The sequence below is a fragment of the Apteryx rowi genome, unplaced genomic scaffold (genome assembly GCF_003343035.1).
Source record: "Apteryx rowi isolate R43461 unplaced genomic scaffold, aptRow1 scaffold_933, whole genome shotgun sequence".
Taxonomy (NCBI): Eukaryota; Metazoa; Chordata; class Aves; order Apterygiformes; family Apterygidae; genus Apteryx; species Apteryx rowi.
The window spans coordinates 98204-123705 of record NW_020451242.1 but is presented as its reverse complement, the minus strand read 5'-3'; the positions used below and the strand labels follow the sequence as shown (position 1 = coordinate 123705).

Here is a 25502-nt window from a genome sequence, read left to right as displayed (position 1 = left end):
CTAGACCATTACAGAAGGGGAAGATAAGTAGTGGTAAACAAGTAAAGGAGGGGGCTGATAAGCCCCTCCACGTGAACAGCAACTTTGCACCAATCGTGTATTCGCTTTAGGCGTGTGAACAGAAACTGTAAACCAATCATACAGCTACTGCTAGTGCATGCTTATTGCTTGTCTATATATACTCTGTGTAAGCTCTAATAAAGGGAGAACGATCATACTCATATTGAGACTCATCGTTACTCCGGGTCCATCTCCCACTCCGACAGTTGGAGACTTCACAACCTCTCTGGGCAACCTGTTCCAGTGCTCAGTCACCCTCACAGTAAAGTTTTTCCTCATGTTCAGGCGGAACTTCCTGTATTCCAGTTTGTGCCTGTTGCCTCTCGTCCTGTCACTAGGCACCACTGAGAAGAGTCTGACCCCATCCTCTTTATGCCCTCCCTTCACATACTTATTGATAAGATCTCCCTTCAGTCTTCTCTTCTCTAGAATGAACAGTCCCAAAATGACTACATGAATTTAAGAAATGAATAAATACAAAGTGTGCAGGAAGTAGGGTTTGTTTTTCTTGTGTATGTATCTTCTTGTTGCTCTTTTTTTGAAGAGGAAAGTGTGTCCAGAAAAATCAGACAGAGCTTGGGGGTCTGGTTTGAGAAGAAGTAAGCTTGCTGTGGCTTTCAGTACTGGGTATTCAATCAACACTTCAGCATCAAACACTATGGGGTTTTTCTGTTTGGTTTTTGGGTTTTTTTAAGTGTTTCTTTGATGCCAGTAGAAAACCCTGGTATCAGAGCCTCATATTTCAAATCAGAGGGACAAGTGGCATGAATGTGCCCCTAAGTAGCACCAGGTGATAACAGGAGGAGTGGTTCCAAGTTTGCAATCAATTCAAGGTGATTGGTGCCTATCTACAGCTGAGACTGGAGAAGAAGTGGTCTCTACATCTGTCCTTTTGATTGTTGACACAAGGTCTGTGATGTGTAGCAGTCACTTAGATGGTAAGAATACAGTTTTCCCAGCACTTTGTTCAGATACAGTGTGGAAAGATCTCATATGATCTTATCTCTTTTGTAGCTCAGGACAGCATTTTAACTCTTTCCTTTTCCCCTCAAAGCAGCATGCAGCCAAGGTGTAAATACATAGCTGGTCAGAATGATTTCTAACTAGTTTGCATAGGCATGTTAAGAAGCTAGAATTCCTTAATATAATAGAAATGCCTTAATATCATACATCTTGTTTACAAATATCTCAAAATCAAAGTCTACTCTTATTAAAGGTTTTTCTGCACCAGGCTGCAAAGCTGCAGCTTAGTTTATGCTTACAAATGAAACTTGCTAGTAGTGGCATGTTCTTGAGGGAGAAAGAAGTTTCCATTACTGCAGCTTCTGTCACCCAATAGTTCCAGGAATTTTACAGTCTTTTGCCAATTGTTATTAAATTAAAATTTTACGATGGATCTCAGAATTTAGGAGTGGCATATGCAAAAAACAAGAAAGCAAGAAAAAACAATTGTCTCCTATCTTGCATTGTCGATTCCAGCAACTAATGAAGTGTCTGAAATCAAGTGTTTGGCCCATTTGGAGGTCTTTGAGGATTGTGGGGATTAATTTATTAGGCCAGCTGTTTTGAGAGGACCCACAACTAAATGACTTAGAACAGAAAAATACCATTTTCAGTTTTTGTAATTATAGGCCTTGGCTAGTATAGGATATTGTCATGGCTGGGGGTTTTCTTAAAAGCAAGTGGTAGGCTGAAGAAAACCCCACAGGCTGCCTGTGAGAACACTCATCACTTTTTCCAATTCTCTTTTATTGTTCTATTTTGCAATTTTTTGGGGCAGGGAGGGAATGGTGGTTATAAGATTTCGTGAGAGCCTGCTCGTGCATCAGTCTTCACAATTAGGTTGTATTCAGGTGGTTCAATTCTCACACAGTTTAGTGCTGTTTAAGGTAACCTTGTAATCAAGGTAATACCATTTATTGTGTACCTCCAACTTCTCCCTGTTGCTAATGTCACCAAACACATATTCAAAGGAAGTCAAAGATGAGCAGAAACTATTTTTGTACTCTTCAAAAGAATGTTGATCTAAACATACATTTTCCTGGTTCAGTATTTTACTGCTACCCAGTAGAAGTGGGATCACAGCTGAGAAGTGACAAGTGACTGAAATTATTTGTCTTTGTTCTGTGGATCATGTAATATGAACAGTATTCACACTGATCTATTTGCCAGGTTGACAGATCTGTAAATTTAAAGCTCTGTACAGACTTGGTAATTCTTTTGTTTACCTCAGAAGCCTAAAACTCTTAGCATTCAGTCTGTCACAGATTTCTTGGACTACATTTTGGGCTTAGGTCACAGAAAAGGGAATAATACTTAGTTGAAGTTGAGACAGTAAGACAAATTTTTCTGTGATCTTAGAAAAGTACAGCCTTTTTCTCTCTCTTTGTAGAACATTATTAACGGAATGTGATGCATGCTCAGTACCCACAGTACTCAGCAAGACTAGATTTAGCAAGACTAAACCTAACTTCTGGAAGCACATGCTTACACTGTCTTTGCTAGTCCTGCATCTGGATCCACTGTATCTTATTCCTTTTATTGTACAGAAGTTGTCTGCTGTGAAAACTCTAGCATACTGTCAGTGAAAAAGAAGAAATTAAAATATGTCCTTTTGGTAGGAATCAGAACGGCTGATTCTTTCAATTTTGTTTCAAATATTGGTGTATTTGATTTTCTGTGCAGAAGGTAGGGGAATATACATGCCTTTATATAAGGCTAGCAACATAAGAATAAAACTTTATACTCACAGTACTGTTTCTATCGAGAAACTTATTAATTGCTGTGAGCTCTACTGACAGAAGAGCTCAGTGTGGGATTGGGATTGTGCATAATGTCACTCGAATTGCTTATACTGCTTTGAGCTAATATGTTGCCTAATATGTAATATAAAATATATGACTGTAGGTTGTTTTCTGATCAAGCACTTCAACTCAGTGTATTAAAGTTACTATTTTAAATTTCTCTTCAGGTTTTCTAGGGTGGTTGATTGGCATGACAATCAATATTCATTCTGATCATATTCTTAGAAATCTGAGAAAACCAGGGGAAACTGGTTATATGATACCAAGAGGTGAGTAAAAAATATTACAGAAACTTGTATAACAAAAGAAGACCTTCTAAAGCTTCCTATATTTTAGGGGAGATAGGATAGGATTAGAAATAGGAGTTTATCTACATTAAGAAGTAATTTCATAATTTGGGAAACATTTTTCTCCTAAGCCAAGGATTGTAAGACGTAAGTTACATGATATCATGTGGTTTGTGCAAACATTTGAATTTCTTGGCCAGTTTTAATTCTATTTTAAAAAGTGGTACGAATCTAACACAGCATTCCACAACTTTCAGGAGACTCAACAGGTGAGTAGAGGAGGAAAAAAAAAAAAAGGACATAGATTAGTATCCCACTGCAGGAGAAAGGCAAAAGGTACTCAGATTCTTAAGCAATTGTGTACAACATGGCTGTTGTCCCATATCTGAAGATGGATGGATCTCAGGGAATCAGAAGAAGAAGCAAGGATTACTGTGGTGAGGAAAGTACAGGGGAGAGTGGACAGAACTCCAGAGGAAGTTAGACTTTTAGTTTTGCCCTTCATGGGACAATACAGAATATAGAAGGACTTTTTTTTAAAGCTTAATGAAGGGTTAAGGCTTATTGATGCTCTTGGAAGCATTAGACTATTCCAGGCATTTTACACTCTGAGAGTAGGAAATAATAGTTACCTCTGAATTCTGCATTTTCTCCAAGGTTGGTTTGTATCTTTAATAGATGTAAATACTGTTTATGCATAATTGGCTGTACAGTATGTCTAACAGACYGTAATTCACTTATTTCACTGATTGGCAAGATTGAAGTAGTTAAGGTATGCTTTYTTTAGACCTAGCTGGAGATAGGAACAATAGAGCAACACATCTTAAACCAGAGAATAAACTTGCCTGAGTAAAAGTTATGGCAATTTTAATTCATAATGTGTTTATCATTAACTTAATTTCTGAAGTACTTCAATAGAATAAAGAAATTAAACACTATATCCTAACTAATGCCAGATGTATTTTCTGGTACTCTGAGAACATATTTTCTGTTTTTACATTTTAAAAAGGTTGAATTCATGATCAAAGAGCCAGTTTGGTATTATTGTAAAGTAATTATCTATAGAGGCATGAAATTGCTTCTGATACTAGTAAATCTGCTTTCCACTTTCATGATTTAAAGAGGAAAATTGGAGCTGGAGAAGGTCTCTGTTCTAGAATGAGATCAGAAGTGATCTTTCATAGTACAACTTGAACTGAAAAATACTGCTTCCCCTGCCTTTAAAAATTATATTAACTGAAAAATGGATGACATAGCTCTTATTACACTTCAAGTAAGAGAGCTTTGAAGCTCTCCTTGATTAAGGTGCTATTAGAATAAATCTATCTTGCTTTTTAGGAGGAATGTTTGAATATGTCACTGGAGCCAACTTTTTTGGAGAGATCCTGGAATGGTTTGGGTTTGCCCTTGCCTGCTGCACCATTCAAAGCCTTGCATTTGCATTGTGCACACTTTTCATCTTGGGTTCACGGGCAAAACAACACCACCAGTAAGTATTTGCGTCTTAATTTCTGTTGTCTCTATGCCATGCTTCATTTCCATTTTATAAATTATGCCTTATCCTGTAGGGATGTTACAGAACAAGTCTTGTGAAAGACTTGGCTACTGCAGTGTTGAATAATACAGAATACTCTGAGTGGTATTAAATTCTGCAAGATTTCAACATGGTAGTATTAAGGATAAGCAGAGTGAACAACAAAGCACAGTGAGTTCAAAATAATGACTTTTCATTAAATGAACATAGTCCATTCTGGGCCTGAAAAGATTATAGACTCATTTAGGAAAACTGTCTTTACTTGATCACGTACTATAGTCCTCTTTCCCTTGCAGCTCAAACTTCTTTCTATAACATTAAAAAAAATTGAAAATCATTTTATAGGCTTCCATTACGGTCACAGTTTATAATCTATCAAGTGTATAGAAAAAAACTATGGCAACAATTCTACTGACTAATAAATGATATTTAATAAAGTATTCTGTAAATAAACCATCAGACTGATAATGTACTGTAATCGTATGCTGACTTTTCTTCTGTTAACAGTGTCAAGTTTGAGGGAAAACTTTTCTTGGAAGAATTCTCTTTAAGGAATAGCACATTTAAGATAATTTGAACACCTTAATCTTATAATTTAAGTGTTAAACATTTTGGTTATTTTCAGCTTCCTGCTTTGGTTCTCACTATGAAACTCAATTGAATAAGGAATAAACCTCAGTTTAAGGAGGAAATGGACTGAAAATAGCCATTGCCAAGAGTGTATCAGGTCAGCCATGGTTTTGTGTAGCAGAGTTTTGGAAAAAAMCCAGAGATGGAGATTTTCCTTCACCTTGTTTCTGGGGTGTTCCAGTTCTCCATTACCTTCTCCATGAATGAGTTTTTCCTAATATCCAACCTGAATCTTCCAAGCTGTCACCTTTGACTATTTCTCCTTGTTTTATTATCTACCGCTAATGAGCTGAGTCATAAAACAGTCTAGTTTGGAGGAGACATCTGAAGGTCATCCAATCCAATTATCAGCCAGGGCTGACTTCAAGGCTAGATCAGCTTTTTCATGGCTCATCCAGTTGAGTTTTGAATGTCTCCCAGGATGGAGATCTCAACACCTCTCTGAGCAGCCTCATCCAGTGCTTTCCCATTCTCAAGAGGAAGAATTCTTTCCTTATGTCCAGCTGGAATTTTCCTTGATGCAGCTTGTACCCCCTGCCACTTGTGGAGGCACACAGCAAATGTTTGGCTCTGTCTTCTTTCTAATTTCCTTGTAGGTAGTAGAAGGCTGCAATTAGATTCCACCTTAACCTTCTCTTTTCCAAGCTGAACAAACCTGTTGCACTCAGCCTTTCTTCATATATCATATGTTCCAGCTACCTAACCACCTTAGTGACTGTCTGCTGGACTCTTCTCTAGTTTGTGGACATTTCTGTTGGACTAGGAGCTCTAAACTGGACATGGTATTCTAGATGCAGCCTCTCAACTGCTAAATGGTGGAGAATAAGTGCTTTCCTTGTTGTCGTGACTCCACACTTGTTGAAGTAGCCTGGTATGTAGTTCGCCTTCCTAACTGCAGGGGTCCATTACTGACTTGTGTTCAACTTGTTCACTGGGATGTCCATGTCCTTTTTTGCAGAGCTGCTACTTAGCCAATCAGTCCCCAGCCTGCACTGTTGCATAGGACTATTGCATCCGAACTATAGGATTTTTTTTTTTGTAGTTTTTCTCTGTTGTCTTAAGTAACTCCCCTTCCAGGAACTGTAGGCAGCGATAACAGGCCCCTTAGGCTCCTTATCACCAGACTAAGTAATCCCAGTCCTCAACCTCCCCTTGTATGTTGTGTTCTTCAGGCTAAGATTCTGTGGTTTGTTTCCTTCCATCTTAAGCCTTGATGGAACTCTTTCAGAGTTCTTTAATTACAGAAAATGATAGAAAGATGAAGGTTGCTAAAGGAAATAATTTGCATTAAAGGAGAAATCCATAAAAATGGAAAAGGGGTACAAAAAAAAGCAGAACTAAGACTATCAAATCCATTTAAGTGAAATATTTTGATTTTGGCTTTGAAAAACTTGGAATAAAGGACTGAAGGTAACTAATGTAATGCTGGTCTCCCACAGCTGCAGGTAATCATTCAATGCATGTCTCCTATAGAAGGATCCACAGGGCTTCCCCTGCATGTATTACCATTCAGATAGGGCACAAGCACTTATTCTAGATAGAAAGCGAAAATCGGCAGAACACCAAAAGCAGCAATTTAGTTTTATAGTCAGTTATTGTTTCTTCTCTGCTGATCCCAGCTTTGATCTTTCAATTGTTGTCAATATGAAAACCTGTACCTTAGTGGAGCCAAGGTGAAAGTAGTTCCTATTTTCCATGTTAAAGTACAAGAACAGAAAATATTTGAAAATGGCGGGAAATGTATTTGTCAAGTAAGGTGATCAGAGAAGGAAAAATATTTGGTAGTGCTATAAATGTGTTCTTTTGAAACTGTCTAGATTGGAAAATAGCRAAGGTTTTTGAGGGGAATTAGCAGTAGGGTAGTCTGTCTGACTAGATTATCCATGTCCTGACTGGAACTGGAGATATTTCAATCCAAAACAGGACTGTTCCAGTATGTAAAGTATCTCTTGCTCCTGCATGTACTTGTTATAAAATTCAATGCATGTTATCCACTTGGCTGCTATTTTTTTCCTCTGTTTCTACAATACCATACATTACATTATACATTTTACAACAGCAGGCTGTTCTATCCCTGGCTGCTCTCACAACGTCGGTCTCGTGGAGGTCGGTCTCGTGGTAATTGGAGATTAGGTTTCATTAGGATGAGTGTGATACTCTACCCCAGTAGGTTCTAAAGACATTTTTTTTGGTTTAGAGCCAAAGAAATACAGCAAATAATTTGAAAGCATTGTACAATTACTTTAATTTCCTTGATTAGCTTTTTGAAGATGCAATACTAATCAGATTTCTATCTTTGTTTTTCAGATGGTACCTTGAGAAATTTGAAGACTACCCAAAGTCGAGAAAAATTTTGATTCCATTTGTGTTTTGAGCTGTGCTTGAAATACGAACTTGTTCTGGTGGTAACAGTGTTCTTGAAATGTCTGCTTTCTGGAACAGCTAACACTTTACAAGCATTAGCCAGCTAATATTCTCCGATCATCAGTGTGATAAAGCCTTTGCATCAGTGCTATTATTACTGTTTTTCCTCTTTAAAAAAAAAAAAAAAACTGTCTTCTGGACACAGTGATAGGAATGGAAATGCTTTTCTAGCTCTGGAGCATCTGTATCTGAATTCACATCATGGAAACTACCATACTGTACAGGACTTCTGTTGCTTCCTTTTCTGCCCATACAGTCCTTTGTTATTTTCATCTGATCTAGCCACATTGTTCTGAGGATTGTGCCGTGAGCCTGTCACCATTATTATACAATTTGGATAGTGTTTTGTGTGCTGTTTTGCCTGCATACACAAATGAGATTGATTTGTTTTGCCTTCCTAATCCCTCCTTCCCCCCCCCCCCCACTCCCCATACTTCTGGGAGAATCTAATGCAGAGAAGGACATTAGATGAACATAATTGCTCTTAGGTGACAGACTGCTTGTTACTCCTCCTCTTTGCACTCTTACACAGACATGGACACTGCATAGATTATAATTAATGCCATTTATACAGACAGCCTTAGAGGTATCTTTCCCAAATAATAGATTAAGGTTTAATCATCTATTTTTCCAATTTGTTAACTATTTCAAATAAGATTCAAAATGTATTTTCTCACCCAACACTTTGGGAGGACATTCCTTATTTGGGATGCTTAGGCTGGTTTAGCACTGTTAACAATTCTGTGTAACATTTTTTAACTTTATACAAAATCTCAAGATTTTGTATAGAACACTTAACTGTGCTGCTTAAAAAAAAATCCAGTCTCTTCTTTCTCCTGTTGATAATGATCTAGGTGGTTTTATATTCCAAAAACCTGGAATCTTTTAGTATTTGTTTCTTGCTTTATTAATGACAATTTTCACACCCCCACTCTTTTATTTGAAAGACCCCAGAGGGGTTTCAAAAACATGATAGTAGCCCAAGTATACTGACTTTTGAGTTTTGGACACATCTGTGTCCTTTTTATGTTTGTGGTGATAAAGAAATCTTTAGAATTTCTAAAGAATCTGAAGAATTCTACAGGAAACTTAAAAAAATAAAAAATGCTGATGATGTGCTTTGGAAATCTATGGGAATCAAGCTTTTGCTGAGTGTTTTCTGATGTGTTTACATGGTGTATGTTTGTGTTCTTCAAAACAAACTGCTAATATAATTTTGCCAGATGTTGACTTTTCCAGTATGGTATTGGATTAAGCTTTGTCCAGAGCTCAAAGTTCTGCCTCTGAAGGAGGCAAGACTGAAAGTCCAAAAGACAGGTCCACAGACAGCAGTGCTTTGGTAAAATTACCAAATGCAAATGCCTAATCTGACTGCTGCTTCCTACAAAAAAAAAAAGCATACCTGAGTGGGACAGTGAATTATTTAATGCCTTTTTGAGTATAGAATGAGTAAGGTACTGGAACACTGTAGTCAGAATACTACTCCTAACTGCTATTATTACTCTCTTACTGAATCTTTTTGCTCACCTTTCTTCTGCAATAATACATAGTAATGGATTTTACTTCTTGATATGAATGAATAAAAGAGGAAAATATATTATACATGCACATACTTGTATACCACAACAGCATACAACAATTTGTATTCATTCCTTTTGCAACATAAATTGTCAAAAACTTCTATAGGCAATATGTACTAGGAGTCAAAAAATGTGTATGTAAACATATTTTTAGCTTTTATTGTGACAAACACCTGTATATAATCTTTCATGTTTAGTAATTTTAATGATAACTTACCTGCATAACTTCATCCAATATGAAGTAAAGTTGAAATCCTTGAGAATAAAAATGCTCTCATTTTTCCCATTATTATTATATGGTACATATTTTGAACCAGATATATGCAATTATGTGCGTGGTTATTGGAGGGGAATTTTGTAAAAGGAAAATATATATATCTATGATCATATGATCTTCTGATCCATGATCAGAGTAATTCTGACTTATTTCACATCATTTTGACATAAAAATATTTCCTTAAATTCAAGGGATGAGTAACTACCTTCATTCAGTTGTGTATAACTAAATCAAAGTTTACAGAAAATGTGTACTGATACCTCAGTTTTGCTCTTGTTCTATGCTGCTAAATATTTATCTTGAGTAAAAGGTTAGCTGGTTCTGGCTGTGTAATGTTAACTTCAGGTTTATGTACAGCAGGATGGAATGTGTGTAATACTCAGAGCTTATCAATGTTCTTTCTCTTTTACTTGTTACAGAAAAGGAAAAGCTGAGTTCCATGGGATGTGAATGTCAGTGAATTTAGAAATTCTGGTTAATTGGGATTATTTAAAAATAGCAGAAGAAAATTTTGTTTGGTTTTAGTGATTCTATATTCTCATTATATTATGCTGCTGAAAGCTTCCATAGGTAAAATACAGAATTTTACTTGGACAGTTCATCCTTGCATTTAAAGACTGAACTATACTGGTGAAGAATATATAATTAACTTGGTCCAATCCTATATATTTTTTGAACAGTATCCCACTTATTTGTCATACTTTACTAGATTCCTTCCCCCCCCCCATGGGGTTTTGACAGAGTTTATCTGTCAGAAAACATCTAATATTGCAAAATTCTTTCATTTAAATACACATAGTATGAAAATGAACTTTGTTTGCTGCCCTTTCCAGAAGAAGAAAATATGTATGCTTTCTATTGAGTAATAATAGCTGTAGCTATTTAAGGAAAGACACCTCTTTTCAGAGCATCTCTATCTTTGCTAAAGTTGTCTTACTAATAAAAGATGTTTTGTGGTGTGTGTTGCTTTAGTACTTCTCTTTCTGTTAGTAATCATATATAACTATAACTTGTGAAGGTTGGCCAAGGCTTTTGTACCAGTAATTCCAGTATCCCAAAGGAGGTCTTGAGGACTCTAGTAGCTAGGTTATATTAGAATACCCAGAGGCATATAGGAACTTGATTAGATGTATTTATAAAGGTTATTAAATGTCACAAGATAAACTTAGTTTGTCTAATGATACATTTTTAATTAGAAAGACATATTCTACACTTGCCTGTAGATTAAAGAATAACAGAAGCAAGGGGTGAGGAATACTCTTTTGGATTCTCTTCTGCTGCTAGTTTAATTGAACTATTCTTTTGAAGTGACTATAGAACCTGGCATTTCAACTATTTTAATTGTTTCAGCAGCATATCATTTTGAGGAATGAAGAAAACACAAATGACTTGTCATATGAAGTTACAGTCTTTCAGCAGGCAAGAAATCCTGACTACCTGCTGCAAACRCTTTATAGCCTGTTTTGGAAAAAAAAAAACTGAAACTTTTGATTATTATAGTATGAGAATGTATCAGCCTGTTCTATACTACTAAGTTTTATCAGTAATAGTTTCTCATCAGGAGTGTCTTTCACACATACATCAGTCAGTTTTGTCAGGAAAACAAACCTCTGGATAAAACTGCACCACTTTTTGCAGTGATACAAATATCTATCAGCAAATATGTTCACACATGCACACACAAAACACATGGAAGCAAGCAATTGTGGAAGTTCTTATTGGAAGACAATTGAAGGGATGAGCCTAATGCAAAGTTTTGCATTCTGCTGTAATAGTTTAATTACCTCTAAGGGTTCCCTAAAAATTGTTCTGTGACATCCCAGACCTGGACATCATGTTTAGATCCCTGGCTTAGAATGGTAGGAAGGAGGGTGTTATGGACCATACAGCAGCAGCCCTTCTTATACAAAGCGTTCTTACTGATCTGAACACAGATTTGTCATTGCCTTCTAGCATATTCTCAGTAATGCTACCAAGAAGATACACTTAAATCTTTTTGAGCTATTTCTATGAAGAGATGTCATTTGATCTGCTGAGTTGGAAGACCTAATGCTGTTCTGCAGAGGTCCATTTGTAGTGTTGAAGTGATCAGCATGGAAGCATGTGGGACACAGTCCCCCAAAATCTCATCAGACAAAAATAATAATGTACTTTTCAAATAAGTCTATCTCTTTAAGCAGTCATACTGAGATAGACTTGTATGTGCATTATCTTGTTATTAATTCACTCATTTTATAAGTTCATGTCCTTGTATTTTTTTATGATCAGTTCACTTTCTGGATTTAAAAACTAGATTAAAGCAAAARGTTAGATTTCATTCAAAATGGCCCTATCCATGACAAGTGGTTCCCACAGTTCTCTACTTGTTACTCCCTTTGCTCACTGAGGCCTGGTCTTCTAGTTAGATACCATGTGGGTTTTGCTGGTGGAAGAAGTTTTTCCCTCTGATTTCTCTTCTCTTTGTAAATTAGTCCCTGCAGCTCTCTACTTTGTCAATTTATTTTTACCTTTAAATTCTTATTTAGAAGTATCTATTTTTCCTTTATCCTGTTCAGTCTCTTTGCTGTTATGCTGCAACTTACTCATATATGTTTTTATGAAACGCTCCATTGCTATTGCTATCTATTTTTTTTCCTAAATGGTTATTTGCTCCTGATTAGGCAAAGGTTTATGCAAGTTTTATTTTATAAAACTACAGAATAAAACTACTGCATTGTGCATCTAGACAAAAGTCTCAATTTAAACAGTTTTCTTAGACTGAAACTGTTATGCAATGTTTTTGGAAGATAGATGTTCTAAACCTCAACTGATAATATGCTGTAATTACCACCTTTGAAAGGTTTGCTAGCAAAAGGCAGTAAAAGTGAAGTAGTAATGCTTTGTTTCCTAATTATTCATACTAGGTGAATTACCATGACAACAGCTTTTAATTTCAGTTGACAGCAGACAAAACAGGTAACTCCTTTGCAAATGTAATCCAGTTTGCTACTGTGGCTAAAATCTCAGAGATTAGCAAGCATACACAGTGCCTTTTCTATATTTCTGAAAGCTGGAAATATTTCATAGGTAATCTGTCAATCTGCATTGGCTTAAATGTATTGCAACAGAACTCTTTCTGATTTTCTTGAATGTTCCCATTTCTGATTCCAATCAAAAAGGATAAATTACAAGTAACCTTGACAAAGACAAACCATGTCTTACTTTTTATCAAATAATAATGTCATCTTCTAGCACTTGGTGTCTGCATTAACACTAGGTTAACTAGTACTGTTTAACACGTACTGATTATCTAACTTATTTTGTTACATGTAAAATCAGGTCAAATACTTCTGAATTGTCTTATTGGGACACTGTATAGATGTGGGTTTACTGGGACAGTATATAGCGTTATCGCTTCCAATCTTTATTGAATGCTGCTGAGAGCAGAAATCACAAGTCACAGCAGCAATTGAAAGGACTGTCCCCTCCTCTAGTTCAGGGTTGTATTTCTCCCAGATGTAGACTACAGAAGCAAATAACAACACATGGTGGAACAAGCCCCCAAATGTCATTAGCAGAGGTCTTCATCAGTTATTTGTGACACTACACAATGTGTAGAACAATAAGGGATGCTAAACTTAATCTGTACTCAACTTTGCAATGGAAAAGGTGGCAGGGAAGATTTCTCTAACAAAGCATGTGACTTACCTCTGGCCTGTGGGGTCTTTTTGGTTGGGTTGTTTAGAGTTTTAGAAGTGGGGGTGGTTTGTTTGTCTAGTGGAACTGATGTATTCAGTTCTGATGAAGAAGGAGGATGATGGAAGCGAGTGACTGAAACTATACCACGCTTGGCTCTGCTACATACGCGTTTTATCACCATCCCAGGAGGTCTTGTACCTTCGTGCATTCTCATCTTCCCCTCAAGGCCAATGCTACTGTTTGAGGCATCCCTTTAGCTCATTCTATGCCACAACCACACAAGGAAATGCAAATTAACTAGCGCATGCCAGCAATAACAAGAGGCAACCTGGAAGACCGATAAAACTAGTACCAAGGTCTCCATAGGGCTGGAGGTAAGTTGAAAATGAAGGGGGCTTTGATACATAGAATCACAGAACGGTTGAGGTTGGAAGGGACCTCTGGAGATCATCTAGTCCAACCCCCCTAATCAAGCAGGGTCACCTGGAGCACATTGCACAGGATTGCATCCAGGCAGGTTTTGAATATCTCCAGAGAAGGAGACTCCACAACCTCTCTGGGCAACCTGTTCCAATGCTCTGTCACCCTCACAGTAAAGACATTTTTCCTCATGTTCAGGCAGAACTTCCTGTGTTTCCATTTGTGCCCATTGCCTCTTGTCCTATCGATGGGAACCACTGAGAAGAGTCTGGTCCCATCCTCTCGACACCCTCCCTTCAGATACTTGTACACATTGATAAGATCTCCTCTCAGCCTTCTCTTCTCTAGGCTAAACAGGCCCAGCTCTCTCAGCCTTTCCTCATATGAGASATGCTCCAGTCCCTTAATCATCTTAGTAGCCCTTAGCTGAACTTGCTCCAGTAGCTCTGTCTCTCTTGTACTGGGGAGCCYAGAACTGGACACAGCACTCCAGATGTGGCCTCCCCCAGGCCGAGTAGAGGGGGAGGATCACCTCCCTCGACCTGCTGGCAACGCTCTTCCTAACGCAGCCCAGAATACCATTGGCCTTCTAGGCCACAAGGCACATTGCTGGCTCATGGTCAGCTTGTTGCCCACCACAACTCCCAGGTGTCTCTCTGCAGAGCTGCTGCACAGCTGGTCAACCCCCAGCCTGTACTGGTGCAGGGGGTTATTCCTCCCTAGGTGCAGGACCCTGCACTTGCCTTTGTTGAACTTCATGAGGTTCCCCTCTGCACATCTCTCCAGCCTGTTGAGGTCTCTCTGAATGGCAGCACAGCCCTCTGGTGCACAAAGGGAAGTGCAGGATCCTGAACTCCACCATCTCATGGTCACTGCAGCCAAGGCTGCCCCCAACCTTCACATCTCCAACCAGCCCTTCCTTATTTGTTAGTACAAGGTCCAGCAGTGCACCTCTCCTCGTTGGCCCCTCCATCACCTGTGTCAGAAAGTTATCATCAGTGCTCTGCAGGAATCTCCTGGATTGCTTGTGCCTAGCTGTGTTGTCCCTCCAGCAGATATCAGGTGGTTGAAGTCCCCCATAAGAACCAGGACCTGTGATCGTGAGGCTACTTCCAGCTGTCTGTAGAAGGCCTCATCTACTTCTTCCTGATCAGGTGGCCTGTAGCAAACACCCACAACAGTGTCACTCATGTTAGTCTGCCCTTTAATCCTTACCCATAAGCTCTCAATCCACTCATCATCCATTGCTAAGCAGAGCTCAATACGTTCCAGTTCTGTCTCACATAAAGGGTGACTCCTCCACCTTGCCTTCTTGGCCTGTCCTTCCTAAAAAGCACGTAGCCATCCATGGCAGCATTCCAGTCATGCGAGCTGTCCCACCATGTCTCTGTAATTGCAATGAGATCACAGCCCTGTGACCGCACACAGATCTCTAATTCCTCCTGTTTATTCCCCATGCATTTGTGTACAGGCACTTCAGAGAAGTATCTGAGCATGCTTGTCGGAGTGGGAGACGGACCCGGAGTAACGATGAGTCTCAATATGAGTATGGTCGTTCTCCCTTTATTAGAGCTTACACAGAGTATATATAGACAAGCAATAAGCACGCACTAGCAGTAGCTGTATGATTGGTTTACAGTCTCTGTTCACGCGCCTAAAGCGAATACATGATTGGTGCAAGGTTGCTGTTCACGTGGAGGGGCTTGTCAGCCCCCTCCTTTACTTGTTTACCACTACTTGTCTTCCCCTTCTGTAATGGTCTAGGAATGCTCAAGGACAGTTCACATAGCCGCGGGATCCTCCCTCTATTGTGAAGACAGGATTGCTCACTTCTAAGAGATCATGCCCCTTTTCACTTAACCATTCTTCCACACATGCTGATTTCCCAGAAGGGGTGCAAGAGGATTCCCCATAGTCCTGTCTTGTAGGTACTTCCTTAGCTGCATGCAGTTGTTGGAGGTATCCCTGCTTGAGCCCTGTTTTGCTGACTGCATGGTCTCTATAACTCTCCCCTTCCCCCATCTTTCTGCTCCACTGCTGTGGGTGGTTGAGACTCTTGAAGCTATAGAGTTTCTGAAAATATCCTATCTAGCTCTTGCTCATCTCGGATGCTACTCAGCCTGCTTACTTCCTCCCATAACTCCTTTACCTGGCAACACAACTTGTCCACAACAGCACACCTTCTGCAGAAAAGTTGACTGTCAGCCCCAGCCTCACAGAGAGGCTCCAGACGCTCCCTGCAGCCTGAGACCTGCAGAACTGCATCCGCCATCAGAAAGTCTGTCTGGGTGGAAGCCTCTGACACGGCTGATGCAAATCCAACAGCTACTGGGGAATGCGCTCTGCGGTGTGTCATAACCATATCTGAGGAAGTGTACGATACTATGACTGGAGATGAAGGCGACTTTTTTGTGCCCTTCTGCATGAACTGCTGCCTCTGTTTGCTGCTCTCCCCTCCCAGGTCAAGAGGGTGTTGAGAAGCTGGAGAGGGTCCAGCAAAAGATTACCAAGGTGGCCAGAGACCAAGAGCACATGTTCCATGACAAGAAACTAAGGGAGCTGGGCTCATTTATTTTGGAGGAGAGGAGGCTGAGGGGCTATGTAATAGCTGCCTAAACTACTTGTAGTACAGGCATGTACAGAGCTGACAGAACTAAACCCATCTCAGTAGTGGCAGATGGTACAAGAAGAAGCAACAGCCACAAACTGCAGTTTGGGGCTTCAGGTTGGATATTAAGGAAAACTTCTTGAGTGGGGAGTAGCACAGCATTAGAACAGATTACACTGAGGGGGAGAGGAGTGGCATGTGTGTAAGCTGCATCCTCACAGGTTTTGAAGCCTTAGCCAGACACAGCCATGGCAGATCTACTGTTGGTGATAATCCTGCTGTGAGCAGGAGACTGGATTAAGCACCTCCACCAGTCCCTTCTAAACAATGTCTCTATGACATGTGGATTCTATAAAGACTTGCAGTACAATTCAAAATCTGATGCTGCTTGGGAAATGTGTTTTTATTATTTAAATCTGCACCAGAACTTCAGGAAATTTAGTTCTGAGCAATGTAGCAGGTGACTTGGCCTGTTGATCAGGGATTGCTTCCTAGGGTTGAAGACTTAGCAAAGTAGAGGAAGACTGAGCTTTCCTAGTCAGCATTCTGAGAGAGAGAGAGATTTCTGTCTCCTGCTGCAGATGAAAATAACAGTGGTATAATCTACACCATAAGGTCATCAATGACACAACATCCTATAGATATTCCTGGATAAAAAGGAAAATATATATCTTTTTAAAGTGTATTTTGAAAGGAAAATGCATCACATCCAGACTCAGATAAGCTCTCAATGCTAGCTTGTATACAGAGGAAAGAATAGGGCATTTGTAAAAGGTTGTGTCAATTATTACCAGAAATATTTAACAAGAGCTATCTGATAAAAAAGGCAGAGGCAATAAGGATGCTGTGTGGCATTACTATGAGAGTTTCTTATTAGTCTTTAATAAAAATAATGAAGAAAAAGAAAGGTATAAAAACATGTTAGCGAACAGGCAAAAATGATCCCAAGCAGATCCTAGAGCAAAGAGAGGCAAACAATCACCAGTAACATCACACTCCTCCTAGTAGAGGACTCAGGATGCTGACAACTCACTGTACCCATTCCCACCAGACTAAAGCCTTTGACATCAGGAACGAGAGAGGCAGTGGAAGGGTAATCATAACACCAGGAAAAGGGATAGAAAGTAGGAAGTGTGTGTATATAACAATTTCAACTGTACTGTTATTAATGTGACTTTTTCCTGTATGATAGTTTTCTTTTTCAGTAGTAGTTGAATCTGGACTAATAATTCTTTGATTAGACTGTTAAGATTTCAATTACACTAATACTAAACTCTTAACATATAAGGTATGTTTTCTTTTTACCCATAACAACATTGGGCTTAAAAATCTCCCTAAGCATTATATCTGAACATTAAACCAAGGTTAGTTTCTAGTCTGGTCTGACCATGGTTTTGCTGCTATCAGCTTCTTTCACATTCTGCCATCTGTTTGTTCAACAATATACTGTCTTAGATCTTCCCTTTTTTGGTGATACAACACAGTAAGTAAGAACTTAAAATAGCTATAGAAGTGAAAAATGTATTTTGTGAGCAATAAGTGAAAATGTTTTCTTCTTTTGTTCTAGGGTTTTCTGCTTTGTCAGTATTCAAAACAAAGAACAGTTTCTTCCTATAGATTTTGCAACTTGATGGAAAACCCTGTCCATTTGCACCAAGAAATGACTATGATTCTGCAAGGCGCCCTCTTTGTTTTATTCTGAACAGAAATGTGCTGAGGTGCAACTTTATTTTGCCATGTAGTCAGTAACTCTAGTAACTACCCTGAGGGTTAAGTAAGCTTCAGACACGCTCCTGTAGCTGTTGTAACACAAATATTATAGATAGAAGGGATTCAGTTTCTGCCTTAGATACTCAGTCTGTCGAGCAGCTGGCCCCTGGATTCCCATGTCTCCCCAGTTGCTGGCACCTGGGCTTAGAAGCCATCAATGCCCACAGCAGCACTCCAAGTTGCTGGTACAGACCCCCTCACTCACACATGCATACTTGCACACCCCCAAAGGCACACTATGCATCTCCCAGTAACTGGCCTTAGACCTATGCACCATCCAGCAACTGGTCCTGGATCCTTGCTCTCCCTTGCTCTCATCCTGCCAGTGGCAGGATGGATCCTGCCACTGGCACCTGGGCCTGTGAGACCAAGGCCTGTAACCCCACTCCTGCTGCTGGTGTAAAGCTCCCTTGCACATACCTACACACAAACACACACACACTCTGGGTCCCTCCAGTAAGCAGGCTTAGACACTCAATGTATCCCTTAACTGGCCCTGGATCTTCTTGTCCCCTGTTGCCTCCCATACAGACACACACACAAATGGGTCTCTCAGTCAACTCCCAGACCTTACCAGTTGCTCTGGCCATTGGCCTGAGCCTCCTGGTCCCTCCAGTAGCTGAAGTCAGGGAGCAGCAAGGGCCAGCTGCTCCCCAAGGGATGGGGAACTAGGAGCCAAGGGGGTAACATGACTAGCAGTGCAGGGCCCCACTAGTTAGGACCCGGTTCCACAATATATGAGCAAGGCAAGCAGGACAGACCCAGAGATGGTTGTCAGGTTCAACCAAGAATCCAGACCATAAGACAATGTCATGGCGAGAAGGTCTGAGGTCAAGACAGGAAATCAAACCACAGTTCAGGATCAGATCCAGTGATTGCCAAGCAGGTCCATGGCATGGCCAAGGTCAAGGTCAAGCTAGGACATCAGTTCACAGTTTGGGGTCCAGATCTACATGGCCCTTGGCCAGGCACAGGCATAGCTGAGCTGTAGACCAACACTCCTCCAACATAGCACAGATAGGGACTGGAGACCCAGGGCTGAGTTTAAATGGAGCCCCTGTGTTCATGGGCAGGGTGCATTGGTGGAGGCACCAGGTGAGGCTGCTCAGGGCCATTAAGGCCTATTAGTACCTGCCAGGGCCCTGACAGCCAACCCCTCCAGTTGTCTTACTCAGAGACACACATATTCCTGGCTCTCATACCACTTAATCTACTCACTGGCTAGCCCGGTTTAATATTTAGTAACCATCACACATTGACGTGTGCACCCCACTCACTCCAGTTGCTGGCACTTAAATATTCACTTACTCCAGTCTCTCCAGCTGCTGGCACCATAGACACACGGGTCCCTGTGACCCATGGTCTGTCTCCAGCTGCTGGCACCTAGACCTCCATACACACACATGCACCCAGGAAAATAGTTAGAAATTGAGTAATCAGGTGCAGGACATGATCAGACAAGTGTACTGACCAGCAACATGTTTACACGTGACCAGTCTCTTTTATCGTGTTATCTCTCTATTTTCCCACGCTTGTCCTTTCCCAGACCAACTTGATCCTTTCCCTGTCTTTGGTTCCTCCACCAAACATCTCATGATAAGTCTTTTACAATCCTCAAATACTTTTCCCCGGCATCCCATAATGTGTCCCACACCACTAGGCAGTAACCCACCACAGTCTATAAGGTGAACCAGAGAGCCTCTCCGGTTGACTCAGCATGATGGATGCCACTCCCAGCCCCTGGGGCTGATGGCCCTCCTGTGTCAGCCCTGGGAGGAGCTGGGACAGCAGCTCCCTTTCTCTGACTGGGCTATCGGGGTTCCCCCCACCTGAGGGATAATGGTTCCTCTGTGCTCCTTTGTGTGTGTGTGGAGACAAGCTTTTTATCACGTAACCTAGCATTAGGGTTGCTGGGAAAACATATTTAGAAACTTGCATCTGAGATTTGTGTTAAATTCTCGGCTTAGTACACATGTTGTTTATACACATCTATTTTTGTTGTTTCTGAATTATAGTTCCCTGTGTAAATGAGTGGGAGCCAGCCTTTAGAAAAATTCTTGATGTAACACTGATAGATATTTGGAATAAATAATGCACTTGGTGAATTTAGCCTATTCTCTGCTCAAACTTTCTCTAAACAACTATAATTAATCCCCCCCCCAACTATTCAGTATTTTATTCATATAATGGATTGTTTTGCAATTTAAGAAATACATAGACAATTTATGGAATTTTTATGAACTGATCACAAGAGGGTTTTTTGCATACGAGATACCTGAAATTCATTTGATGTGCTTGGTCACCTCTCATGTTCTTTCCAACTCATGACTAAGAAAATCTAACTTTATAACACATTTTTGCCCCAGGTTAATTTCATTTTAGCAAAATATATTTCACTTAGTGATCTGAAACAGTGACAAAAAAACCCCAAATCTACTGTTCCTCGTAAATAAAGATAGCTATGATGCAGGCTGGCCCATGCATTTGCAGTCTTGGTAGAGTGGAAAGGAGAGCCAATGAGAGTGTGGCCAGCTGGGAAAAGCAAACTTCTGCAAGTCACCCAAATGATTTCTCAATATTATTCCCTATCTGGAATGTAACTATGGAGAAGAGATTGTTTATTCATGGTAGATTATATTTCTTTTTATAATACCAAGACTAACACAGATTTTTTTGTGTTTGTGCTGGTAAATTTAAGGTAAAGCACTGTTTACAGGAGGAGCACAAAAAGAAATGCTGGTACTTACCTGAAGCAGAGTTTGGTCCTATATTTATTAGGGATTTGTGATTTAATTATGTGCTAAAGCACATGAGTATAGCATAAAATGTAGAGGAAAAATACAAAATGCATAGCACAGTTCTCCTATTGTTTTTAAAGACTGATTTCCATAACACCATATTTTCAGCCAAGCAAATAAAATTCCATGGTCATTTTGAATGGCAGTCTTTGAATGGGCTTTCATTTTAAGTAAATCAGTTTTCTTAAAGGCTGTCAAACAAGCATTTGGAATGGATATTAGTGAACTCTCCAGCTAATTTTGGTCTGTGGGAACAAGTTCTCTTACCTCTGTTAACCTCTGTACAGATTCCTCCAGAGAAACATATGTCCTTTTTCTTCCTTCTGCTCCAACAGCAAAGCCAGTTGTTTGGCAGCAAGGCTGGGCACTCAGCCAGAGCTCTCACTTTATCTAGAAGAGGTTTTATCTTTCATAATGTATACTGTAAATATTTTGTTCTAGCAGATCTGATTAGAAACTTTCCTGGATGTGTGATGAGATCTCCCTTGAGACAGTCACAGACCATTTCTCCTTTCTTTTAGGTAACTGCAGATGTATCTTCTGTGAGACCAAAATATTTCATCTATAATTCTTTCTGGGTTTCATGTAGCCCAAATGAGAGTTTGAAACAGATATAAATCAGGCCCAGCAAACAATAATGCCATGCACTACAAACATCAATAAATTGTTCCTAGCAGCTGTGCTGAAAGTGGAGGCATAGCTGTCTGTCCCACAGATGGCACAACCAAGGCCAAAGTGGCTAACAAACCACTTGTACCCTGTCCTCCAGCCCTATGCCAGAGTCATTGTTAGGAAAGACAGATAATTTCCAAGCCAGCACCAAGCAATAGGACTGTTACAGCCAGGCTAAGTGGCATATTATGCACCATAAGGCTGTCATCTACAAGAGACATATCACACTCAGGATAGCAAAAGGAGTTCTCTTGTCACAGGGAAACAGAAAGTAGAGAACAGAAGGAAGAAGTAGAGTGCAAAAGGTAAAAGAGGCAGCTTCCACATCCTCAGGACAGCAATTGTACGCAGATTCTCAGGGTTCTTGCTCTCCGCTCCTGACAGATACAACCCAAGGGAAGACTATGAAGTGGTCTGCACTTCACAGCCATGAGTTTCTGCAGTAGAACTCTTCAAACATCCCAGCTGGCAGTATGGGGGTATAGACTGGTACTATTAGGCAAGTTATGGAAGAGAACGGTCATGAGAGAATCTCCATCAGAGGCACAGAGGGCACTTGCCAGTAAATCCATACAGACAAGGAGATGGAGGAGCCTATTTCACGTAGGAATTGGCTGAATCCTTGACACAGCATCCCATGAGAACACTACTCTCAGAAAGGATGACCTCTGGATAGCATGGCATAGGCCAACAGTAAGGGGAAGAATCAACTGAAGCATTAAAAATAATTGGCAACAAAGTTGTTAGAGAAGCACTTTTCAAGCAATAAGTGATGTATATGTGCAGTTGGAAAGGACAATAGAATGGTTTTATGTTCAGAATCACCACTTCTGTGGAGATGTCTGCATGGCTAGCCTGATTAAATTCCTCCTAACTTATGGCAGATGAACTCAGCAAATAAGAGGTAGAGACCATACACAAGTTACTCATTCAACACATTTTGTTCTGCTGTTTTCTCTCACCATTGCAAGACTAATTGGCAGCACAGATCTTAACTCTCAGCACTGGTAGTGACATGGTTTGGCCAGGTTCAGAGAATTTTACGCATTCTTTAAAAAGCTCAAGGTTTCCATTGCATTAATTTGCATTAATTTAATTGTTCAGGCAGTTGACCAATGATTCTTGTGCTTCCCAGCTGGATGGGAGGTCTGACTGCTCCATGGCTGGGTACCCACCTTTGAACAGTCTGACCTCCAGTACTATGACTCTGATTGGAAGCTGTTCATTTGTTTATCATAGTTACTGCTGTGTGTAGCTCCCAGTGGGATACTCCTTTCTTGCAGAGTCTCTGGCAGAGCTCAGAGTGTGGTGTAGACTGAAGCCATGGAGTTCTCACTACATGCCTCAACACCCCAAGTTTGGCCAAAGCTCAGTGTTCATCAGAAGAGCATGCTGAGCCAAGAAAGAGGAGAGATTGAGCTAAGTGGAACATTTAAGGAAGGAAAGGTGACATAATTTTAGTCTGTTCGGGGTTACTCATGTTAGGCCTTCACTAATGGGAGACAGAAGCAAAAATTGACGACTTGGCAGCCTGTGTTTCCAGGGGACAGATTAAAAGAATGCACCGAATCTTGCTTTGTAAGAACCAGAAACTCCAGTTCCGCCTTTCTACTTGTCTCTCCATTATGATCAGCTCAGTTTGAGATATGAAATCTGTGTCTCCGCTCTCTTGCCTAAGAATGTATTTACTGAAAAAAGAGTGACAGGAGTGCAGCTAAGGAAACTTTCTCCCCTCTACCTCCTCCTGTCAATGTCTCCTGGTGAGGAGCACATTCTCAGGGTTACATGTTACAGATGAACATCCTTAGCTGGACAGCCTTTCTCTCACCCTCCCATCCAGCTAGAGAGTGTGGTTAGTCCTGTTCTTGACTATTCCTGCCTTCAGTAGATAGGTGTCATGTCAGACCTACTGCTAACCCTTCTCCCTATGTCTTCTCCATTCACACTATGGGCAGCAAAGTGTATGAAAAAGGAGAATGAAACTGGTGAGTGTGGAGGAGGTGATGTGCTGGAGGCTTGCGAGGAGATGGTGGGTGACCAGAATGAAGGTCATATGGGAGAAAATGTTGGGAGTCATACTGGAAAGCGTGAACCTTTGGAAAATCTGTTGGTAGTTTCTCAGCCTTTGTGTCACCCTTATAGAATCAGTCATGGCAATACCCAGCTTCAGAGAGCAGAATTCATCACATGGATGGGATGTTGTATTTTCATCTCATTTTCAGGGATGTAAATTGAACCCCATTAAAGGTATGAGATACTAACTGTCTTTACCTGTGTTAATGAGTTTAGAGTGTTCATTAAAGAATAGATTAATAGCAAGCACTAGGCAACATCGTTTTGTATATAGATCCTCCCTAGATATTCAGCTTTACTATCATTATTTACCAAATTGTATGAACTATGCACAGAATTGGCATTGCCATCATCAGGACTGTCAAAGTCATCAGCTACACAGTTAGCAATGACTCCATTATTGCCACCGTCGCCAAATCAAAGATGAATTTGGCTGAAGCTGAAACTGAAATATAATCATCCAAAAGGCAACTGTGGCTGTGTTTCCTGTGAAAATGTACGCTACTCCTGCTGAAAACTATTACCTTTTTTTCCTAGTACAGTTTTCTGCTGGATTAACAAGTTAAATTGGCTCACTGCTCAATATCAAGGCTAGAGCAAGGGTGTAGGTGAAGTGTGTGGTCAGGCAGGGAAAGGGAGTAGGTTAGGAAGAGTGGGACCTCTCCTTTTCTCCTCTTCTGTGGCAGCAAGCCATTAGATCACCTAAGATTACTATTCAACTGCTCTCGAGGGATGTTATAATTGGGATTCCCTGGTAGTATTTGTCACTGTGCATGTTCAACCCTTCTCTCTGCTGTTCTGCAGTCAGATCAGGGCTATATCCAACTGACTGGACCACTGGAGATCCTGAGGGGTACTGCGGGGAGAGGATGTTTGATCCATACATATGCTGAAGCTGTTTAAGGAAAAGGCCAAATCACAGGACTAGAAAGAAAACAGGAACAGCATTCTCAAAACTCATGGTTAAAGCAGATCCTCAGACCAGAGAAGAAACATGGGGTATCCGCGTTTAGTCCAGCTCCAACAACTGTGTGCATTATAACCAATGACCACTGCGTATAAAACCTATACATTGCATAAACATTCCCTGGAACAGGCACTGAACTCCCTGAAAGTCTAGCCCAGGGAAAACCTAGGTATCCAATGTAAACGTAGTATTTCAAGGTCGTTTCTTGATGGTAAGAAGAAAAGCATGGAGCCTTCCCTTTGGTTGTGGTCAGCCTCCCTTCGCTTATTTGATGTGTGTTGCTGCCGGTACGCATAAATGTGGTCTCCCTCCCTTTGGGTGTCCCATTTCCTTCAGGGAATCGGCATCTTTCCTCTCGCGCTCTCCTGTGGCTCCGCGGCACCCAGCTCCTTTGTAGATCTACCTTTACTCACTTTTCATTTAGATTACTCCTCAAAATCCTTCCTGTTCTTTTTATGGATATAGGGTTGTGTCTCCCCAAAGGAAAGAACCCAAACACGGAGAGAACTAACATGGTGCTTGCTGAAAACTACTGGCTCCGCTGCCGCTCCCGCGCACTTCATCGGCTCAAGCTGTCACGACACTCCTCCGAGTGACGGCTCCAGCTTGCCGACGAGTAGCCCTGCCCTTCCCTGCTGCCTGAGGAGAAACCCGCGTCCCCGCCGCTCGGAAGAGCAGCACAGCACGGCTAGAGTGCCGTCAGCACCGCGCGGTACGTGCTGGAGGACGAGCGACGCCAGCGCCAGGCAACAGCCCGCCCTCGCCTCGCACCGCCGGCAACGAAGAGCGCTGCAGCGGCGGGTAACGGTCGCTGCCCCGCGCAGGCGCAGCACCAGCAAAGCCCGCTCCTTTCTCCCGAGAGCTTCCGAGCCATTCCAACGCACCTCCCCCCCCCCCCCCCGGGCGCGCCTGCGCACCAC

At 40.9% G+C, this 25502-nt stretch overlaps 1 protein-coding gene across 1 annotated transcript in view; it reads left to right on the top strand.

Moving 5' to 3' along the window:
• SRD5A1 (steroid 5 alpha-reductase 1) overlaps window positions 1-10496 on the top strand; it is a 24068-nt gene extending 13572 nt beyond the window's left edge. Inside the window, exons 3-5 of the mRNA XM_026091971.1 lie at window positions 3032-3133; window positions 4490-4640; window positions 7623-10496. Of these exons, the coding sequence (XP_025947756.1) occupies window positions 3032-3133; window positions 4490-4640; window positions 7623-7689 (320 nt within the window). The 3' untranslated portion in view covers window positions 7690-10496. The remainder of the gene's footprint in view (window positions 1-3031; window positions 3134-4489; window positions 4641-7622) is intronic.
• The last annotated feature ends 15006 nt before the right edge of the window (window positions 10497-25502 follow it).